The following is a 19,236-nucleotide window of genomic DNA, read 5'->3' on the forward strand; positions in this document are numbered from 1 at the left end:
TAAATAATTAAATTGTGTTTTTATTATCTTTTATTGTGATAGTTTGCTGTATTTTTTAACAAATCAAAGCAACCCGCTTGATTGATATTATTTGGAATGCACAATAAAAACGTGATATTGTTTTTAAAATGAACTCTTCACACACACATATATACAGGTAAGTGTTATAAATCCCAAACGATGTAACACAAATGTGTGTGTTTCTCTGGATGTATTTGTATACTAAACCTTTTTTCAATTCTGTGCACCAAACTAAACCTAAAAATGTGGAAGTTAGAAAATATTGCAAAGGTATGGCAACTATTAGAAAAACTTTAAACAAAACCGTGCTTTTATTCATAAATGTCAGGTCAGGTATTCAGACTTATGATCTGATTCTTTCAATATGATACATAATCTGTCTATCCAATATTTTTATCTTTATCTAGCTTCAATGAATACAATCATTTTAAGGAGTTTAAAAGTGGTACATATAACAGTTTATTTACTTCTTCTGAAAGTATCTTGGAATACACTAATGTTTTATTACAGACACTATAGAAATAGGAATGTTATTTTACTCAGTATATTTCCTCTACTGCATGTTTGATTCGCACTGTTTGGTTTATAACCGTTTGACCATAAGTAATGTGACCCCCATATCACAGACGTTCAGATCAATATCTCAATGTCATTCAGATGTCGGGCAGTTTTGGTACACACAAACTCTATCGTTTATACTTCTGTAAGATATCAGTTTATGTGTTTTTTCAAATGCAAAGAGAGCATAAAACTGGCTCACAATACGACAACTCGACACCGTATAGGGGTAAAATTGACTTTATGGCAGCAATAGTACAGTCTAAATAAATCATCAAAAAAGTCGATAAGAACGCAGGACTCAATGTTAACGTAGACTCTGATCTAAATGATGAATGGGGAAAACAGGCACAGGTTCCATTAGTTTATACGAAACATTTCTTATTCATTTATGATGAAACAAAATCTAACAAGACAGTAAAAGGATGAAAACAAGTATAAACATTGCCATGAAGTCTATTTACTGTCAGCCATAAAGAGAGCAGACTGAAAAAGCAGCTAGTATGGTTAATATGTCTCTATTTAACAGAACGTCAGTCTGTGAGTTTGTCAGTGGGGATTTGATCAATGCGAGTTAAAAGAAAAGAGCATTAAAATAAGTTGGTTATTAAAGTCGCAAACCCAGAAGTCTGCAATGGTGTATGTGTGGCCTCTGAACACATTTCTTACACAAAAATTACAACTCTAAATTTACAAACTGGCTGCCTGTCCGTATTGCACATTAATGGTGACTAGGAATGAACCACCAACTTAAAGGAATGGCTCACCAAAAACAATAAAAAACAAAGTGTTAATGAGATTTGAGAGCTTTAGGCAAAATAAATTCTTTCTTCGTGTTCAACAGAAGATAGCAAAATGATACAGCTTTGGAACGACGTGAGAGTGATTAAACGAAACTACCCCAAGTAGATTTGACATTACCCTAAACTCCAATGTGAACCCAGATTTGTAAAACTGTATTAATCCACACCGGTGTGAAAAGGTGGACACAACTTTGTGTGAGAAACTATAAATTTGTCGCACATCTGCAGTGTAGTGTCTGCCGGTCACACTAGCTACCTAAAAGTGGTGCGGGTGTGTGTCACAGTGAGACAGGAGCTGAGTGTCAAAATGAGTTAAGGGTGTTATTTTCACGATTCAGCTCGCACTGCTGTGAAAGTAAAGATTTGTTGGTGTGAGTAAAACACAACCTACTAACACCCAAAACGACAAGATAAAAGCTTTACTGAACACCTCTCAGACTCCTACAGCGCCTCTTCCAATCAGCTCTCTGGTGTCATTATCTGAGGCCTGACCCTCCTCATCTTGATCACCTTCGTCTGTGTCCTCGACAGGTGAGTAGTATTCCTCACAGCCCAGGAGGGGGACGTCGTGTTGCTGCGTTTGCGGCAGGCACTGAGCTGAGGTCGTCACCGTGGCGGCGGTTGTCGTTACCGTGGAGGAGTATGTGGGAGGCGGGCTCGAGGATGAGGGGGACGCAGGGTTGGAGGGCCGAAGCAGAGGGGTGCGCTCGGAGTCTGCATCGCTTGTTCCTTCCTCTTCCTCGTTGGCTTCACGTGGCCCCACCTCTTCGTCGGAATCTGAAGATTCTGAGTATTCCCGGTTGGAACGGGTAACCCTCTGCTTACACACCGGACAGGTTTTCTTGGTCTTGGTGAGCCAGGGGTCCACACACTTGCAGTGATAGGCTAAAGGACGGGACCAGGGTACAAAGTTCAGTACACATGGATTTAGGATACTTTGGAAATCAACAAATCAGTTAAAGAGGTCATATGGGGCAAATGCGTGTTTTTCTGTGTATTTGGTGTGTTATAAGTTGCCCATGCATGTATTAGACAAGTAAAATTGCAAACATTAAAGTGTCGGAACAAAAGATGCATTCTATCTAAAAGCAGTGTCATGTGACCCCTTTAACATCCATACCAAAAACAGTCTAAACGAAGTGTCGTTATTGATTCGTTGGGTTAGTGTTCCAAAGAATGGAGAACTTGTCAGTAACTTCACTTTACCGTGGCAAAAGAACACAATACTATAAAAAGATACGGCAGGAGAAAAGGGTCCAAAGCATTAGAGCCAATGACATTCAATAATTGTGTGAAAGGATTTGACAAGTTGCCTGTGCATTTCAAAGCAGTTGTAAGTGTTATAAATTCAAATTAATGACACTTATTACAGGAATAAAATCTGAATAATCAAAGACAATCGATAGGTCAGTTGCTTGTCAAAAGTCTCGTTGAACACATAAAACCTCCGCGTACTTTCCGCTTCTGTACTTTTCATCATTAAATGCAAATACATGCAAAAACACAGAAGGTCGAGCGGCTCAATTACCGTGTGAACATGGCAGAACTCTCAATTTATCTCCTTCTTCATATTCATCCAGGCAAATGGCGCAGACGTCATACTTATCACCTAAAATAAAACAAAAAACAGAAGAACTAAATTGTGATAGTCCTTTGTTAAAATCTACAGTGCATTCTGGGTCTGACTGCACAAAATGCCCATCAGTTTTACGATAAACGAACGTATGACAAAAAAGTACATATTAAAGCTGTCCCCTGTGGCTCACCTTTGACAAACTTGTGCGTGGGAATCTTTTTCAGCTGGTCTTTGGACAGTCTGTTTTTCCGGAGTCTCTTCCTCTGCTGAACGCACCTGACGATCTGAACGACACGAGCACAAACATGATGAGCCCCACTGGATTTACAGACATTGACAGCCCTTCTGATTCATGATTCTGGTTATTACAGCCATTCTAGAGAGGGCTCCGGTTTTCCAGCGATGTTCCGTGGACACAAACATCCACAACATGCTTCAGTGAGATGAGCGCAATAAAAAACACACATCGTATTTCTATCAACAAACTGATATACATTTACTCACAAAATATAATTTCATATTAATTCAAAAAAACATTCAAAGCATACAAGACATGTACTGACCAATATGATGACCATGACGAGGATGATTATGCCCACCACTCCAGTGAAGGGGATGAGATAATATGAGAGAGGGAAGGAGAACTCTGGTTTGAGAATCACAAAAGCCCTGTAGCAGAGAGAATTCCAGTTACTCACACGAACTATCCTTTTGTGGAAACTAATAACGTTGTATTAGCACCTATTGTATTATTGCTCCTGAATGACATATCGCTGTATTGCTCCCTTTGGATAAAAGCGTCTGCTAAATGACTAAATGTAAATGAAGATGCTAATGACGATTTACACGGGTGTTTTCACAAACCAATGAAATTCATTTGAACCTCTGAATTAATTTCTGTACAAAGCAGATGTAGGCTAAGCGTGTTATTCTCACCCTTTCTCTGGTATGATAAAGGTGCGCAGTATTTGAGAGGCGTAGAAACTTGTGAACACAGAGGGAATCTCGATCTCATTTGCAATAGTGTCTAAACAAAAAAACACCGCACAAAACAGACAGTCTCAGCATTAGTTTCTTATAACTAACATCTCAAACTATGATTTTAATATAAGCAATATTAATGAAACTCTCACCGTTGCTGTCGCCCATACTGAGGAGTACATTTGAGTACATATTGTGTACTATAGCTGCACTGAAACCGGCCTGCTGTGCATGTAGTACCTACGAAACACCAGTCACTTCTAAAAGTCATTACACAGTGAACAAACATAGTCTTGCCCATAATTATAAACTAATGGCATTTTTGCCTTCATTTTTTCCATTTCAAGTATAGGATTTATAAAGTTTAACTTTAAGCACACCATTTTTCTTTCTTTGAGTGATACTTATTGAATTAAACACAACATTAACCTTGATATCAAAGTTACAGTCAAAGCGGCGAATGAGGACGATGTATTTGGTAGTGCTGTTGGGATCTGATGGTGTGGGTGACACAGGGGCGGGATCTATCGGCATGCATGCGTTCTGAGGACGAGCTTCCACAAGGATACCCTGAGACAGAGAGAGAAAGAGTCACTCAAATGCAGTAAGATACACTGCACAATATTTCTTCATTCCACCTGAAAAGTGATCATTACCGTAAGTCCATCTTTTGGCAGAGAAGAGCCAAAGAGAGCAGGAAGATCTTCAAACAGCATGGAGGTCATGTTACTATAATGCTGCATAGAACAAAAAAAAGCCTTCATCAGCGACCGATGACAACACACATTCATCGCAGAACTGTAAATATCACCTCAGAATTCGCATTACATATCGTCAGACATAAATGCGTGTAAATTTCACTTTTTCAATGCTTTTGTGAAGCTGGCACTCACGGCGTAGATGTAGGCATGTCCAGGAGAGGGAGCTAGACTGCAGAATAACACCAAAAGGCCTAATACGCCCGGTCCAGTCCCCACATACACCATCCTGAATTATACTGAAGACCTAAAGAGACTTAAAAACAGTTCAGAGAAAACCAAGTTAAACGATGCACATCTACAGCATGAAAACAGAATGCATGAGGGAATTCATACACCTGTAGTAGAGTCTGTATATGTCATATAAACACAATTGAATGGATAAATAATGTGTTTGAGATGGCTCATAAGATTTAGTTTCAGTAGCTGAGGATAACGGTCTATGGGCTTGTTTAATACAAAAATATTTCCTCTGACGTACAAAAAAGAAAATGTATACATACGGAGGGCAATAGGTAGGAAAACAAACGTACTTGTGATCCGTCAAACGCAATTTTAACGTCACTAACAGCTATTTTTCTTTATTCGTTTATCCTAACACGTAACCTTAAAATACCCATTTTGAGTGACTGTATTGGTTAAAATGTAGAATATTTGAAGAATCGCTTGACTTACCTTCTTTAATAAAGAAAGGGGCATTTAGTTTGCATTGCATTTTTCTCAAAGCATTTCTAAAACACAAACCCTGTCCACCTATAAATGCGTCAAACCCAAGTGCCGATCGTGCTCATCTTACCGAGAAATCATTAACCAACCAGAACTCTTTAAAGCACTTATCTGATTTGAGGTCTAACTGGTATTTTGATGAGTCATTAACCCTCAAGGAAGTGAAACCAAACAGTGGAGGATACGGCACACTCACAGAGAGATCGAGTCCCTTTCAAATGCAGAGAAACCATCTTCCCCATCCCCGTCTTGTTCAACCAAACGGGTGTAACTCCAAAAACGTCGCCATACAAATACGTGGGGTGTGAAACTACTTTAATTCGATTCCATGACATAATGTGGTTGCATGTTGGGTGTGTCTGATGATCCGACATGTTTCTTGCGTTCACCCACAAATAACATGTCTGCATACGAACACAATAGAAGATATTAAGTCTCAGTGGTTTGGTGTCCATGCAAATAAAGGTCAAAGTTGCTTGATGGTCAACGCTGTTCGAAATATCTTCTTTTGTGTTCAGGAAAAAGTCATACACGTAAACGACATAAGGATGAGTAAAGGATGACAGAAGTGTCATTTTGGGTGACCTATATGACATTAAGATGGTGGAGAGATTGTCATCCACTGAACATGTTGAATGCAAATCTATCTGTTATCATGTCAACCTGTCTGACAACTTGTCTTGCTTCCAAAGATCACGCAAATGTTGATGGCTATCGATCTAAACACAGAATATCGTGACATTTACAGTTTACAGTTTCGCAGCGAATGTAAACAAGAATAAAGCAAATACAGCCATGATCCATGATGGCATTGATGCTCAGTGTGCCTTATCACCACAATATTTGTGTAAATAAGGGGAGTTCTGGTTAACTTTGAGTACTTTTATAACACTCGTGATTTTGTATCTAACACACGGAAGCCAATAACGTAAAGAGCGACAGGCGTCCATTTCCACATGAAAACAAATACCATACGTTCTCAACTACACCACAATGTTTCCGAAACAACTACTCTACTGAAAGCGATTAGTTTTAAACATCGCGTGTAATGTAGAGTAGGTTGTCATGTGTTGTGATTGTCGTCACTCACTGTGTGTCGGGAAGCTGGATTAGCGCTCGTTATGCTAACGTCTCTCGCCCGCCTCTTCGCTTTATTACAAACGTGCTCGGCGATTATTTTCCCCAAAAGTTCCTTCTCGAAGCCCGCAACTCATCGATCTGATGGGACAGTGCTCGGCGATTCTTCCCTTCCTGGAATAACAAGCTCGACCATCGGTTTGTTTACGGTTCTGAGGCCAACGAGAAACGCGAAGCTGGGAATTCTCGCGAGAGCTGCTAAAAATGGGTCTCGTGAGCCTCCCGGTGGCCTACGGTGAAACTGGGATTGACAAACGTAGTAAAGAGTTTATATGATGAATACGATATTTATACACGATTAATATAGATTATAATATGTATATGTATTCACATATTAGAATATATTTAAATTGGCATGAAAAGTGTGTTTTTAAAGTTGCTAAAACGATTCAGATCTGTGGCTTTATTCATTTTCAGTTTTTTTTTAATTCTGTGACTTAATTAACATTAAGGTTAGAGAAAACCATCAAACAGTATGATCTGAAACAATACTTAAGATCCTCATAAGGGGAATGGAAAAATATTAGTATAAAAAACAATTTTAAACAACTGTTAAAGAGAAAAACGCATGTTTATTGACCAACCGTATCATGATTTAAAATACACAAGATAAAATGATTAAAATGGCGTTAGATTATTACTATCACAGTTACGTAAAGGCAATAAATATCCTGACTGTGCAACTGAAACACAGATAGCAATGAAACTAAAAACATTCTAAAGACGTTTTCTTTTAACAGAGCAAGTAGAAATGACCATTTTCATTTAATTCAGTTAAACTAAAAAGGAGTTCATACAATTAAACACCAAATATTTAAAACTATGCTCATTTTAAGCTCTAAAAACACATCATTTGGGAAGGATACAGAGTCAAAAGCCTTGAACAGTACAGTTGCAGTTCTGGACTGCCATAATGTGCATAACAGTTCACCTTTACTAAATCTCACAGGTAAAGTTTAGTTTATGTAAAACATTGTTATAGAGTAAAACACTGTCCCCTTCTGACCCTTCTACGGTGCATAACAATTCTTGTTCATGTACACAGACACACGTCTTTTCTCACACATTACTTCCACTGCCAGCTGCCTCTTCTTCACCCTTCTTCAGCCGTTTTTTGGCTCTGATCGCATTCATGGCTTCCTCGATGGAGCGCGTGTCCCTCTTATTGGCCACAGGGACTGTAGGAATAGGATACGAGATCAAAATGAGGGTAAACGTACATCAGACAACAGCGGAAGTGAAGGCCTGTTGTTTGAATACTCACCACAGCCGTATGCCTGGTTGGCTTCTAGAGTGTGGGCAGCGTCTTTAGCTGCAGATGTCCCAATCAGATGGCTGTATTTGTCTCTGTAGTTTGAATTGGGTGAGACAGGCCTCTTCTGAGTACGACTGGCCACTTCCGTCTCCAATGCGGCTTGCTCCTGTGGAAGGTGCCAAAACAACAGAGACAATTGAAAACAATTGATGACATCTGATTGTAAGATATACGTTTTCATAGATCTGTTTATTTTCTGTTTCGCAAAATTACACGAATCTAGTGTCTGCGGTAGCCGTAGCCTGTCTCTTATCTAAGAAAGTAAATGGATGTCCTCTTACCTTTAGCTTGCGTCTCTCCTCTGCTTTCTGTGGATCCCACTCCTCACCTTTACGATATGCCTCCAGTTCCTCATCTGACGGTGCAAATTCCTTCATAACCAAACAATCAAAAGAACAATGAACAACAATACAGAGGGGGAATACAGCATGCCATTTTACAGGAACTTGTCTGTTAGATCTGCTTACCTTTTTAAACAGCATGACATATCTGCTTTCTTCATCCTCACCAAAGGAAAAAGACGCCAGGCCTGCCACCTCCGCCACATCATGCCTAGAACAGGTGAAAATGATTAAAAGCAGAACTGGAAATTGAGGCCAACAAAAGTCTTTAAGAGCATATATTTCAGTAGAATTTTGGCATTTATGATTTTATGCACTATTTAATTTAATGAATTATTTATTTTCAAAAGAGACAATGTACATTTATACACATCCATGGATGTAAATGCACCCCAAATTAGCCAGAGGCTAGTTTTCATTTGTTGTCTCTTTGCTAGAAGTTATTGGTCGAGAAACAAAGAAAATACAAAAAAATGGCCATTCCACAGCCCTAGGTTTAGGGAATAGTAAGAGATGGAATTTAACATGAAACAAAATGTAAGGGACGTGAAACTCACAATATGCTTCGCTCAATCTTGCCCATTGGGTTATACTTCTTCTTCTGTTGCGTGCTGTCCTGAATAAAGTGCGACACCTCCCTCTCCATCTGAAAAAAACATATACTTCCTTTCATAAACAAAAGCTTACTATGTCAGAGGACAGCCTATAATATTTTATCTTTTTGTTATTACATGGGTCGTTTGAATGCTTGATTCTGATTGGCCAGTCGCAACATTTGCAGGTTCGTTATTCCCAGATAACAACCTCTCAAAAACTAAAAACACACGATGACTCGGATGCAGCAAATCATTTTGACATAAATGTCATTTTTGATAAATTAAATATAAATATGTATTTTAATAACATGTATGGTATGGTATGTTTAAAAGACATGAGTGTTCTATCATTATCACATGCACATATGAGTGAAATAAAAACACATTATTTCAGATTTAAACCCCCATCAAAGTGTGTGACACAAAAGGAGAACGGTCAAAACCTTTTTTCGAAACTCTGCTTTTTTCCTTTTCTCATGCTCCTCCATCTTCTTCAGCCTGGCAGCTTGTTCTGTATTGTAAAGGTAAGGAGGAGAGTAAATGATCATGATAAACACGGTCCATCTCAAAATGGGTTCACTTTAAAAATCTGTGTTTATAGCCTCTGTAAAAACATACTTTATGTGATTTATGAGTTCTATATTAAAGTTTAGATTAGATTCAACTTTATTGTCATTACACATATACAATACAGTGTAACGAAATGTAGTTTAGGTCTAACCAGAAGTGCAGTTAGCAAGTGCAGGATATGCAGTTAGAATAAATACAGAATACAATTTGAGAGAATATAATACAGTGGGCATGGACTATAAAAATATTTTCTGTTGTTCTATGAAAATATGACAGTAGGTATATACTATGAACAATATATACAGATACTATATACTATGAACATTAATGTACAGGTGGATATGAACAGATAATGATTTAGACTAAAATAGTGCAAGTGACTTAGCTATGCATAAATTATTGACATTGGCTATTAAAGTTGCAGTGCAATAGGTGAGTTAATGCAGTTGTTGAAGTTAATGCAGTTATTAAAGTTACGGTGCAGTATACGAGTTAATGCAGTTAATAGGTTGCACTCCAGAAGATGAGTTAATGCAGTTAATAAGGTTACAGAGCAGTAGATTAGTTAATGCAGTTTATATAGCTTATGTTTATACAGTTTGTGTTGTTGTTCGTTTTGTAATTGGATAAGAATATTATTCTTTCTAAATTAATAAATGAATATGTTAAATTCTAAAGACACTTTGTTGCGTTTTCAGAAGTAATAATATATTTATTAACACTATTAATAAAAAAATCTCAAGAGGGACGTTTATAGCCTGTAAAACTACATATGATTTTTATCAAAATGAATAAATTCAATTCTAAAGACACATTTTATTGCGTTTTCAGCTGTTATAATTTATTTCTATACTTTATCGCTTAAAATATACCAAATAACATTTAGCTTGAATACATTTCAAAAGGGTAACAAATAGCTGTTTAATTTAATCAAATATAGTCTACACTTTTATCTCAAACAGCCCAGATTTTTATTTCGTTTTCAGCTATCAACAAACCAGCTGTGACGTCATGGGGATTTTCAATAACAGTATATGGATACAGAGATGACGTATGCGCGTGCACGTATTACTTCCGACACGGCGATTGGTTGTTTTTATTTCTGTTCGTGCCGCAGAGGGCGTCCGGATAATAGTCAAGTTCTACTCGAAAACCAACCCGCCGGCCCGGTTTCGTCTTCTAAGCCACGGTGCGTTTTATTTGTTGGGTTTAAAGTTAGAATTTCTCTACCTCTGGCTTTCCGCCGGCTTTCCTTGTCGTGAACGGTTGGAGGTTTCTCCATCGAGCTCAAGATCGAGCCCAAGAGGTCCGCCATCTTTCGACTGTGTAACTCTGACCGGAAACGCGCTCCTAAAGATGCATTGTGGGTAATGTCGTCAGATCGCTAGCTTTCAAAATGACGTCACGCTTCCAGCTTGTACGCAACAAAAAATAATTTTGTGGGTTAAATTATGGAAATTACCCACAATTTTTCTCACTTTCACGAAGATGTTAAGATATATAATAGATCCTTATCTACATCCTGTTAAAAAAAGGCTACTAAAACTTTGAATGTATGCTAATGTTTTGGAGTTTTTGTATCATTTCTTTTACTTTGCTCCCTTTATTATTATCACTTTGTTACATTCATTTTTTTAATTGATTATTTATTTGTATTTTTTTATTTATTATGACTTCCTCATTTGTTAATCTTACTTTCTGATCACATTTATTATTTTTTCTTTCTGTCTTTGAATTCCATTGTGATGTATTATGTATCAGTCCCTGAACCTCTGGCTTTTCACTGTATATATAAATGTTTAATAAAAAATAATAATAATAACAATTTTGTTATTTATATAAGTTTGTTTTATAACGTTAACTACAACAGAAACCTCTTAGAATAGATGTGTAGATGTTCACTTAAACAGTTTGTTTTGTTTTTTCTATAATAAGCATCCCTCCCTTATCAAAGCATTGTTGCCCACAAGTCTATTCTTAACTATCAATATTTTGGATAACTGTGCTCAGAATGATCAAAATCGCATTTCAGACTTTAGACCAGACTGTCCCGTAAAAATACAAATTAAAAATAGCAGTGATAAGGAATCTTCGATTGTCTACTGTATTTTATGAATATAAACTAAACTAATGGTCTGATTTCAAACTTGTACTATTATCTATTTACTTTTTAGTTGCTTTGCAACAATGTAAAAAGCATGAAAAGTACAATAGCCATAAATGGTTACATACAGCTTATTCATTTAAATGTCACATTATCTTGTTTTAAACCTCACAATAGTTCAGAATATCACTGAAATCTGGGCACTTTAGAGAAATTTCTCATTCATAATTAGCCAATTAAATCATTGAATCCATTCAAATAGTAATAAAAACTCCATAAAAATGCTGTGAAATCTTTCATCTCTCTTACACACCGCATCACGTTAATAAATCCTATAGCTGTAAGCTCTATAATGCTTTTACGATTTAAATATTCATCAGGAATACTTAAATAAAGTGTATCAATGTGTAGTGATAATATTCTCGAGTCCAGTTGCTATTATAATCACCAGAGATCAAAGTTCTTAAACTCGGTCTTTAATACATTGGGTAAGCCCTTGGCCTTTACACACTTTGTTCTTTATTATACTGCAATGAGCGGTTAATTTTGCTCAACGCTAGAACAAATTAACAATTGTTAAGCCTTGATCTATATGGAAGGACTTTTGGTGGACTTGGACTTTTGAGGGTCTACACAAGGCTGAGTGTTCACAGACTGTGACTGCTATATGACAATGTATTTATTGGTAGACCACCATTGTTGCATCTACCCCGTTATTTGTGCATAATTTACCAAATGTTCATCTGGAAATTAATACAAACACTTAAGAAAAAAAAAAAAAAAGAGTTCAAATTCAAGGAATTCAAGAGATGTTTTATGAATTGTGGTGCAGTGTCTGTTAACACATCAATAAAGTTGGAGAACTGCAAATCTTTAAGAGTGAAGGTTGGGGAGTGGAATTATATAAATATAATTATTTAAAAAGAAAATGAGGTTTATAACTGTTGTGAATGATCCTTCCTCACACCACAAAGACAGAATGGGCTATAGTTTGTAAAATAGGAGTCCATCGCAGTTACCACCACAGCAGCGCCCTTGAGCCAGTGTGTATCACCAGCCTTCAAAGACAACAACTACACTAGAGATGTGAGGAAAAACAGGATGTGGAGAAATGGTGTTTGCAGACGATCATACACACTGGCCCATCAGAAATGGGTTGCACTCATGCTGTCCATTGCTGGCTTAAATGATCCATCTATGAATCAAGAAAATAGATCTTGTAAAACTTGTTCATCTGCTCCAGGAAGATGAAGGTCAGGACTGTGTGTGGCCCCAGGCGAGCGTAATACGGAGTAAAACCCTTCCACAGACTAAAGAATCCCTCGTTCCTAATGACCTTCGCCAACACATCCTACAGAGAAAGACAAGGAAAAACACCAAAGACTTACAGCAATCATTTTGATTATGGAAAGGGAGGCTTGTCTAGATTAAAGCACGTGATGTTCTGGCCCATTAATATGACAAGTCATTATAAGTGTATGGGAGCTATGGGACTTTCTTCAAACGTTTGTTAAACAAACTTGTCTTATCTACTTGGTAAACAGCACATCCACATCCCCCAACATCAGTAAGAGCAACATTAATAGTTTTGTTTGCAAAATAAAAATAATATCTTTAATAAAATATTGTATTAGCATATTTACAAATATAAATTTAAACCCTAACACTTTTACAGCAGGTTTCACTCTTTACAATACATGCACATGAAATACTAATGTGTTTGGGTCCCCTGAAACTCGAACCCTCTTCATTTCTCCGTCTCTCTACGTACTGTACTGCGACGGTACTGAAAGGTCACAACTCCAGCTGTCTGAGATCAGTTTAGTCAGTAATGGGAATGTGGTGAGCGATGAAAAGAACATACCAATCCATTCTTGTACTCCGGTTTGCCGTCAATCATTCTCATATTCTGAATTCTTTTCAAAACAGAAAACAATATGTTACCATTTTTACACTTGTTTAAACCTGCATTAAACAGTTAGGTGACGTATTAATATTAGGCATTAGCGTTGCTAGTGCATTTTAAGGCCTTGAATGAACTGCCAGTCAGAAAAAAGCATCTACAGAGAGCGTTAATGTAAACAAGGGTTTTGATGGTACCTGGTCTTCACGATGTCGACTGGCATGGAGGCCGCTGTGGTGACCAGTCCACTGATCATACTGGCACAGAAATGACACAGAATACCATCTCTTAAATATCCTGCAGAGAAAAAGAGTTCATTCAGAAAAAATGCACATATCTAATTGCTGTAGATAAACAGCAGTCGGCAAAAAAAAAGGTGAGGGATCATTATTACATATCTAAAGGACTTGACATGTGAGTTGGATTTAACAGCAGGGCTGATACCACAAGACTGTAACTGATAAGATAAAAGACGTAAAATGTTCGTACCAGAGTCCAGGAGAGCTTGTTTAGATTGGGAGTATGAGGCAAGTTGTGCTGCGTTTACTACAACGGCTCTGGCCATGGTGGGTATGCAGCCCTAAATCACAAACACACGTCATACTACAGTATAAACAGCATGTACACAAACAAAACTGTAGGTGAATATATCAACAGAAAACATCACACATAAACCTAAACAAAGTATATGCAACGTCAGGAACTGTTTGAAATGTCTAATGGTCATTTTCCATATACTATGTCACATACATACTGTTTTTCCAATCGAGGAAGTGCGTTTGATCAGAATCTTACCCTCAAACACACACTTACCCTCCAAAGTGTAGTAATTCCTTCTTCTCTTGTGATCCTGATGAGGGCATTGAAGACATTTGTATAACCCCTCCTCTGTTCTGGAGGCAACCTGGAAAATATATGTTTTCATATTAATGACTTTCACGAAGACTTTATGAATATTTAATTTTCTGTCACTCAAAACCTGCAAAAGCAGCTCAATTAAATAGGACAGAATTCAGTTCTATCCATACCGTCCATCAGCCGTCATACGGATAAGCGCCACCTCAGCGGGGGTCCCAACAAACGCCCCTGTCGCCCCGGCGGTCATGCCTATCAAAGCCTTCATTAAGAAGTTGGGAGGCGTCCCATCTGCTTTAGACATGCGCTCGAACAGGACTGTGTAGATGCCCAAGCGGGTCGTGGTATAGGTGGCCTGTCTCAACAGACCCGCAGAAAGTCTACAATGGACGCATGGGAATTAAAGAGACATAAACCAAAAAATATTCAGTGAGACTTTTAAAGATATTTTCTGCTTGTGAAAAGCTGGTATACAGCCAATTCCTAAAATTCCCCCAAAATAAAGACGTGCACCTATCTACAGCTGATCGGTTTTTCCTCATGACACCACTTTGGCACGTCTCGCTTTCTTACCCGGTGTAGATGCCACCGACGCCCTCGTTGCGAAGGATACTGGCCAGGGCATGCAGACTGGTCTTGTACTCGCGGGCCTTGGAGCCCTGACCGCTGAGCTGCATCCGGTTTTTCACCAGATCTAAAGGCTGCACAAACACGGTCGCCCCCATCCTGAGAATCAGAAACAATGGGGATTGGTACGTACATTTGTAGACTTTAAAATCCTGCATCACAGTAGCCGAAAAATCTGACAGGATTAGTACGAAATGATCAAAAAATCTAAACCTTTCTTTTCGTTCAGAACACGAAATAACTCTATACAATTTTAAAATCAACTCTCAATACAAGTTCTGATAAAGCTGACAGAACATCCGACAGTTTCTTTAATAAAAACCTCTCACTTCAAATGAAAGCCTCACTCCTAGTGTGCTTAGACTTGGGCTCATTTTAAGCTCATGTTATGACTTTCACTCTTGTGATTCAAGGGCCTTGTGTTTGCTTCTCCCAGTCATTGGGTTTGGATGCGGTTTCATGTTTGTCTAAACATGCCCAAACCCTTTCACATGTCCATTTTTTCTGTAATTCTGTTCTGGCAACAGTGATTTTAGAGCGAACAGCTCGCCGTTTAAGAGCAGCAGACTGTACCACAACAAGTTGAGTAAAGCAATTTCAAGTCCACATTATGCATGGGACACTTATATCACACCAAAAACACAGAAAAACATGTATTCGCGCCATATGATCCATTTAAATACATTCACAGGTAAACCTCTTCAAAAACTGATCATCTGTCTCGTCCATGTGGGCAATGTTAGCATAAAACAATGTGTTTATGTTGATTGAAGTGTTTCCCTGAAGGCTATGAGGGTTCAGTCATCATGTGATCATATGATAACCACCTCTGCTTACAGGAGCACTATGCAAAAAGCATAGAAAGAAATCAACCACAGCTCTTTACTAAAAGCTGCACCTGTTAAGAAATCAAAGCATCATTTTTGTTCAATTACTAATTAAATCATTTGAGTTTGTGACAAAACATACATATTTACATATTGTTTATTACCCGCATAATTTAACTCATTAAAATAGTGAACATTTTTTTTATTTGAATGTTTGTAATGCCTACACTTTTAGCATTTTGTGTTTTTAAGGTGAACTATTTTCACCAGATATTGCATCTTTGAGGATTGCTTTTAAAAAAAGTCTAAACATCTCGTCCCTTGCCATTTTGCTAAATAAAAGTCCCGGAAAGTGAATTATGCTTGAAAATAAAATACTTGCGAGGAAAATCTATCCAATTTTTAATCACACAACACCCGTTTCACATTAAACATAATCGGCTGTCCTCAAAGTCTTCTATCACTGTCACTTGGTCAACACGCACATTTATAGATACCAATTTATCAGCTGTTAATATTAATTTATCAGTCGACATTTGGCTATAGCATGAAAATGGCAATTGAACTAATAGTTTGTATTACTTGACAGACATATGAAAAAATGTACACTAACCCTCTTCTCTCAACAGGCAGTGGTCTAGCTTTTGTTGAAACTGGTAACTTTGTCCTATTGCTCTTTGTATGACACATCGCTTATTGCTCCCCAAACTCTTTGTAAGTCGCTTTGGATAAAATCGTCTGCTAAATGACTAAATGTAAATGTATTAGGGTGACTAATATTTTGTCTAACTTTGTGCATATTTATATATTATTGGTGTGTGAAATGGATCCAATGTGGCCTTCATAAAGGGCAATGTGTGACATTAAGAAAGAGTTTTTATTTCCTATGGCATTTTGTGTAATATTATCATTTTGACATTTAATATTATTATTAATTATCATATTAAGAATATTTATACGAGAACTGAATATAAAGGTTCATGTATTGCTTTTGTGTTATAACGATTTCATAATAAAAAAGGTCTGTTACACATTAAGACGCGACCGCGCATCACACGCTGCGCGCGTCCGTGACATTTAACCGAGAAGTTCAGGTGGACGCGACGCTTCCTCCGGGCCTGTAGCTTCATTTACAACAAAACAGAGGAAACAAAGATCCGACACTCGGTAACCGGCACAGGTCAACCATCAAAAAAAACGTCAGCATTATCAATAACAGTTCATCCGTTAAACGGTCAATCAAACCAATGTCATGAAGCCCCTGCATGCGTGCACGCGCAGCTGCATACGTACCCGGCCAAACCGCCGAAGAGGAATTTAATAGATTTGGGCGAAGTCTTGGGCTTCCTCTGGTCCGCTGCGGCTGCCATGGCTGCGGGGTCTGTCGGGCTTTCTGTAGGGCACCTTCGCTTCTATGCCCCGTTACGTTGCGACGCGATACAGCTCAGTACGGCAAGGTGACTCGAGGGGGCCGCGCACGTCAGACGCAACGCCCTTCGACCAATAAGCAGTAAGCTTTCGCTCGCGGGGACGAGCACGTGAGCGACGCGCGTGTGACGTTGCGTTTGTATAATTAGGATTTGTCGGCTTTTTAATGGATTCATTTAACTTTTTAACTTGTGTTTTTTGTAATAAAGCAACAGCAAGAGATTTGTGTGGCTGTCTGATGGGGAACAACGTCAATATTTATACGTTTTAATTGTTTTGGTGATCGTTTCTGGCGTTTATTTGAGCTTTGCCTCGTCATTTTTTTCAGTGTTTTAAAATGCCGTCACATTTATTGTAAAGAACATTTGATTTAAGTTAGAACTGGTTTGTTGTGATTGGTCAGTGCAGTAAGGGCGTCATCTGATTGGCTCGACGCATCGACGTCATCACGCAGCTTGAAATGTTTCAAAATACACACGCACAGATTTTAGACATATTAGTATCTTATATTCAAATTATTGTTTTATTTAAAAATATTTTTTTTTGTGAAAGCACAAACCTAATTTGCGTTCGTTCATTCATTCTGGATTTAATTTAGTCAAGCACAACATTTATTTGTGTATCTTAATCTATTTGTTGTGTAAATCTCCTCTTAACGTTTTTGAAATGTTAAAAAAGAAATGAATGACATGGATGGCCTTATTTTCAAAATCAACACTGTTAATACCCATCAGTCATTATTTAAGCGTAAACTATGCATGTCACTTTAAAAAAACTTTAACATAGATTGTCTGTGTTGTCGCCACGATTAAGTTAATAATTTGTGTTTAATGCAATAAGAAAAATCATTTTTGAAAATCAAGCTTTTCGTCCACATCCATCATCCCCATTGAGACGTATGACATGCTGCTCACTGTGTAGTCAACATAAACATTAAGACACAAATATCAGCACATTCATGTGTAATTGATTTGGTGTCTCTAAAGTGACGTTTGTGTGAATGTGTCTGTGAGTGTTGTGCAAAAGATCAACATTTATCCACCTGCTTTCTGTCATTGGGTCGGTCATGTCACTCAGGGGCTGATGTCACAACATCGCATTCAAACACCATTGCATCTGAACACCATTCAGCCATCTTTGTAATGTGTTAGAAGTTCAAGTAGTGTAGTGTAACATTTATTTTATTAGATAAAGTCACTGGCATGTTAAACTTCCAGCTGTTTGATGCAGTTCAACTACACACCCAGCAAATACTTTGCATACGGCTCTATTTGTCCTAGAGGCACTTAACTCTGTCTTTTTAAAAACAATGTTGGCTTTCAAGTTACTCTCTGACTGTCAGGTGTGGTTAAAATGCCTTTAACATTTCTGTATTGAGTGACCTGTGATGTACACCTGTGTTGTAGGTTAATTTACAGCATCCTTAAACAAAGACGTATGTGTGTGTGTTGGTAAGTGTAAGCTGTTGATATAAATGACACCCGTGACAACAGTTTTCTCCACACATTTTAAAGGCAAGCAAAATACATTCAGTACAGGGCTTGTTCTTGTTAGTATTTTTCTTTTTCACGTTTTTTCTCTTGTTGCATGACAGTAAATTTTAACATATTCAGGCAAAATTACCATATGAGGGAGTGCACTAAATGTATTAGTTCTGTAAACTAATGATAGTCCAGTCTTGCTAATGGTTATGCATGTCTTTAAAAAAATCAGTTGTCGTATAAGCCTTTTCTTTCTAACATAGATGCCAAACATATTTCCATAACCAACTCGGGTACAATACTTACATAAGTCATCGGGGAATATAAATACAAAGAGACATTAGAGAGAGTACAGACTGGTAAATTTGCATTACAAGTAAAGAATAAAGGGATTTATGTTACCCCGCGTAAAAGTGGCCCAGTTTGACCATTAACCTTTATTTCTTAAAAAACTGGTCTCAGGACAATTTCTATCTAAAATCAATGTCAAACATTTCGATGGCATTAACTTGAACTTAAAGAATTTAAATGATTTTACACAAATAAAGGGTCAAATAATGTCTATACCCGTTTATTGTGCTGAAACTTTTTGTGTTTTATTTTGTCTCCTAATCTTGTCCCAAACAAAG

General features: G+C 37.7%; 3 protein-coding genes across 3 annotated transcripts; all 3 read right to left on the reverse strand.

Annotated features, from left to right (window-relative positions):
• Window positions 1-35: 35 nt before the first annotated feature.
• rnf167 (ring finger protein 167) lies at window positions 36-6,738 on the reverse strand. The gene is made up of 10 exons (XM_079477458.1): window positions 6,514-6,738; window positions 4,833-4,953; window positions 4,596-4,676; window positions 4,369-4,509; window positions 4,092-4,179; window positions 3,895-3,985; window positions 3,522-3,627; window positions 3,149-3,242; window positions 2,911-2,991; window positions 36-2,267 (listed from the first exon to the last, which is right to left on the reverse strand). The coding sequence occupies exons 2-10, from the start codon at window positions 4,923-4,925 to the stop codon at window positions 1,816-1,818; spliced, it is 1,227 nt and encodes a 408-aa protein (XP_079333584.1). The 5' UTR covers window positions 4,926-4,953; window positions 6,514-6,738; the 3' UTR covers window positions 36-1,815.
• A 194-nt stretch (window positions 6,739-6,932) lies between these two features.
• On the reverse strand, window positions 6,933-10,814 carry spag7 (sperm associated antigen 7). The gene is made up of 7 exons (XM_079449364.1): window positions 10,613-10,814; window positions 9,256-9,323; window positions 8,774-8,862; window positions 8,343-8,427; window positions 8,157-8,246; window positions 7,825-7,981; window positions 6,933-7,738 (listed from the first exon to the last, which is right to left on the reverse strand). The coding sequence occupies exons 1-7, from the start codon at window positions 10,695-10,697 to the stop codon at window positions 7,620-7,622; spliced, it is 693 nt and encodes a 230-aa protein (XP_079305490.1). The 5' UTR covers window positions 10,698-10,814; the 3' UTR covers window positions 6,933-7,619.
• Window positions 10,815-11,218: 404 nt separating this feature from the next.
• Window positions 11,219-17,471, reverse strand: slc25a11 (solute carrier family 25 member 11). Its single transcript, XM_079449377.1, has 8 exons — window positions 16,992-17,471; window positions 14,818-14,970; window positions 14,418-14,624; window positions 14,203-14,293; window positions 13,879-13,969; window positions 13,587-13,686; window positions 13,351-13,402; window positions 11,219-12,837 (listed from the first exon to the last, which is right to left on the reverse strand). The coding sequence occupies exons 1-8, from the start codon at window positions 17,066-17,068 to the stop codon at window positions 12,682-12,684; spliced, it is 927 nt and encodes a 308-aa protein (XP_079305503.1). The 5' UTR covers window positions 17,069-17,471; the 3' UTR covers window positions 11,219-12,681.
• Window positions 17,472-19,236: the final 1,765 nt, after the last annotated feature.

This window comes from Barbatula barbatula, assembly GCF_947034865.1.
Source record: "Barbatula barbatula genome assembly, chromosome: 2".
Classification (NCBI taxonomy): domain Eukaryota; kingdom Metazoa; phylum Chordata; class Actinopteri; order Cypriniformes; family Nemacheilidae; genus Barbatula; species Barbatula barbatula.

Coding starts and splice junctions, on each gene's coding strand:
- slc25a11 (XM_079449377.1), bottom strand. CDS start 17,068: ATGGCAGCCGCAGCGGACCAGAGGAAGCCCAAGACTTCGCCCAAATCT. Junction 14,625..14,817: donor GTCGGTGGCATCTACACCGG/GTAAGAAAGCGA, acceptor CGTCCATTGTAG/ACTTTCTGCGGGTCTGTTGA. Junction 14,294..14,417: donor CGTATGACGGCTGATGGACG/GTATGGATAGAA, acceptor TATATTTTCCAG/GTTGCCTCCAGAACAGAGGA.
- spag7 (XM_079449364.1), bottom strand. CDS start 10,697: ATGGCGGACCTCTTGGGCTCGATCTTGAGCTCGATGGAGAAACCTCCA. Junction 8,428..8,773: donor AAGATTGAGCGAAGCATATT/GTGAGTTTCACG, acceptor CACCTGTTCTAG/GCATGATGTGGCGGAGGTGG. Junction 8,247..8,342: donor ATGTCATGCTGTTTAAAAAG/GTAAGCAGATCT, acceptor TTGGTTATGAAG/GAATTTGCACCGTCAGATGA.
- rnf167 (XM_079477458.1), bottom strand. CDS start 4,925: ATGGTGTATGTGGGGACTGGACCGGGCGTATTAGGCCTTTTGGTGTTA. Junction 2,992..3,148: donor CACGCACAAGTTTGTCAAAG/GTGAGCCACAGG, acceptor GTTTTATTTTAG/GTGATAAGTATGACGTCTGC. Junction 2,268..2,910: donor AGTTCTGCCATGTTCACACG/GTAATTGAGCCG, acceptor CCCGTCCTTTAG/CCTATCACTGCAAGTGTGTG.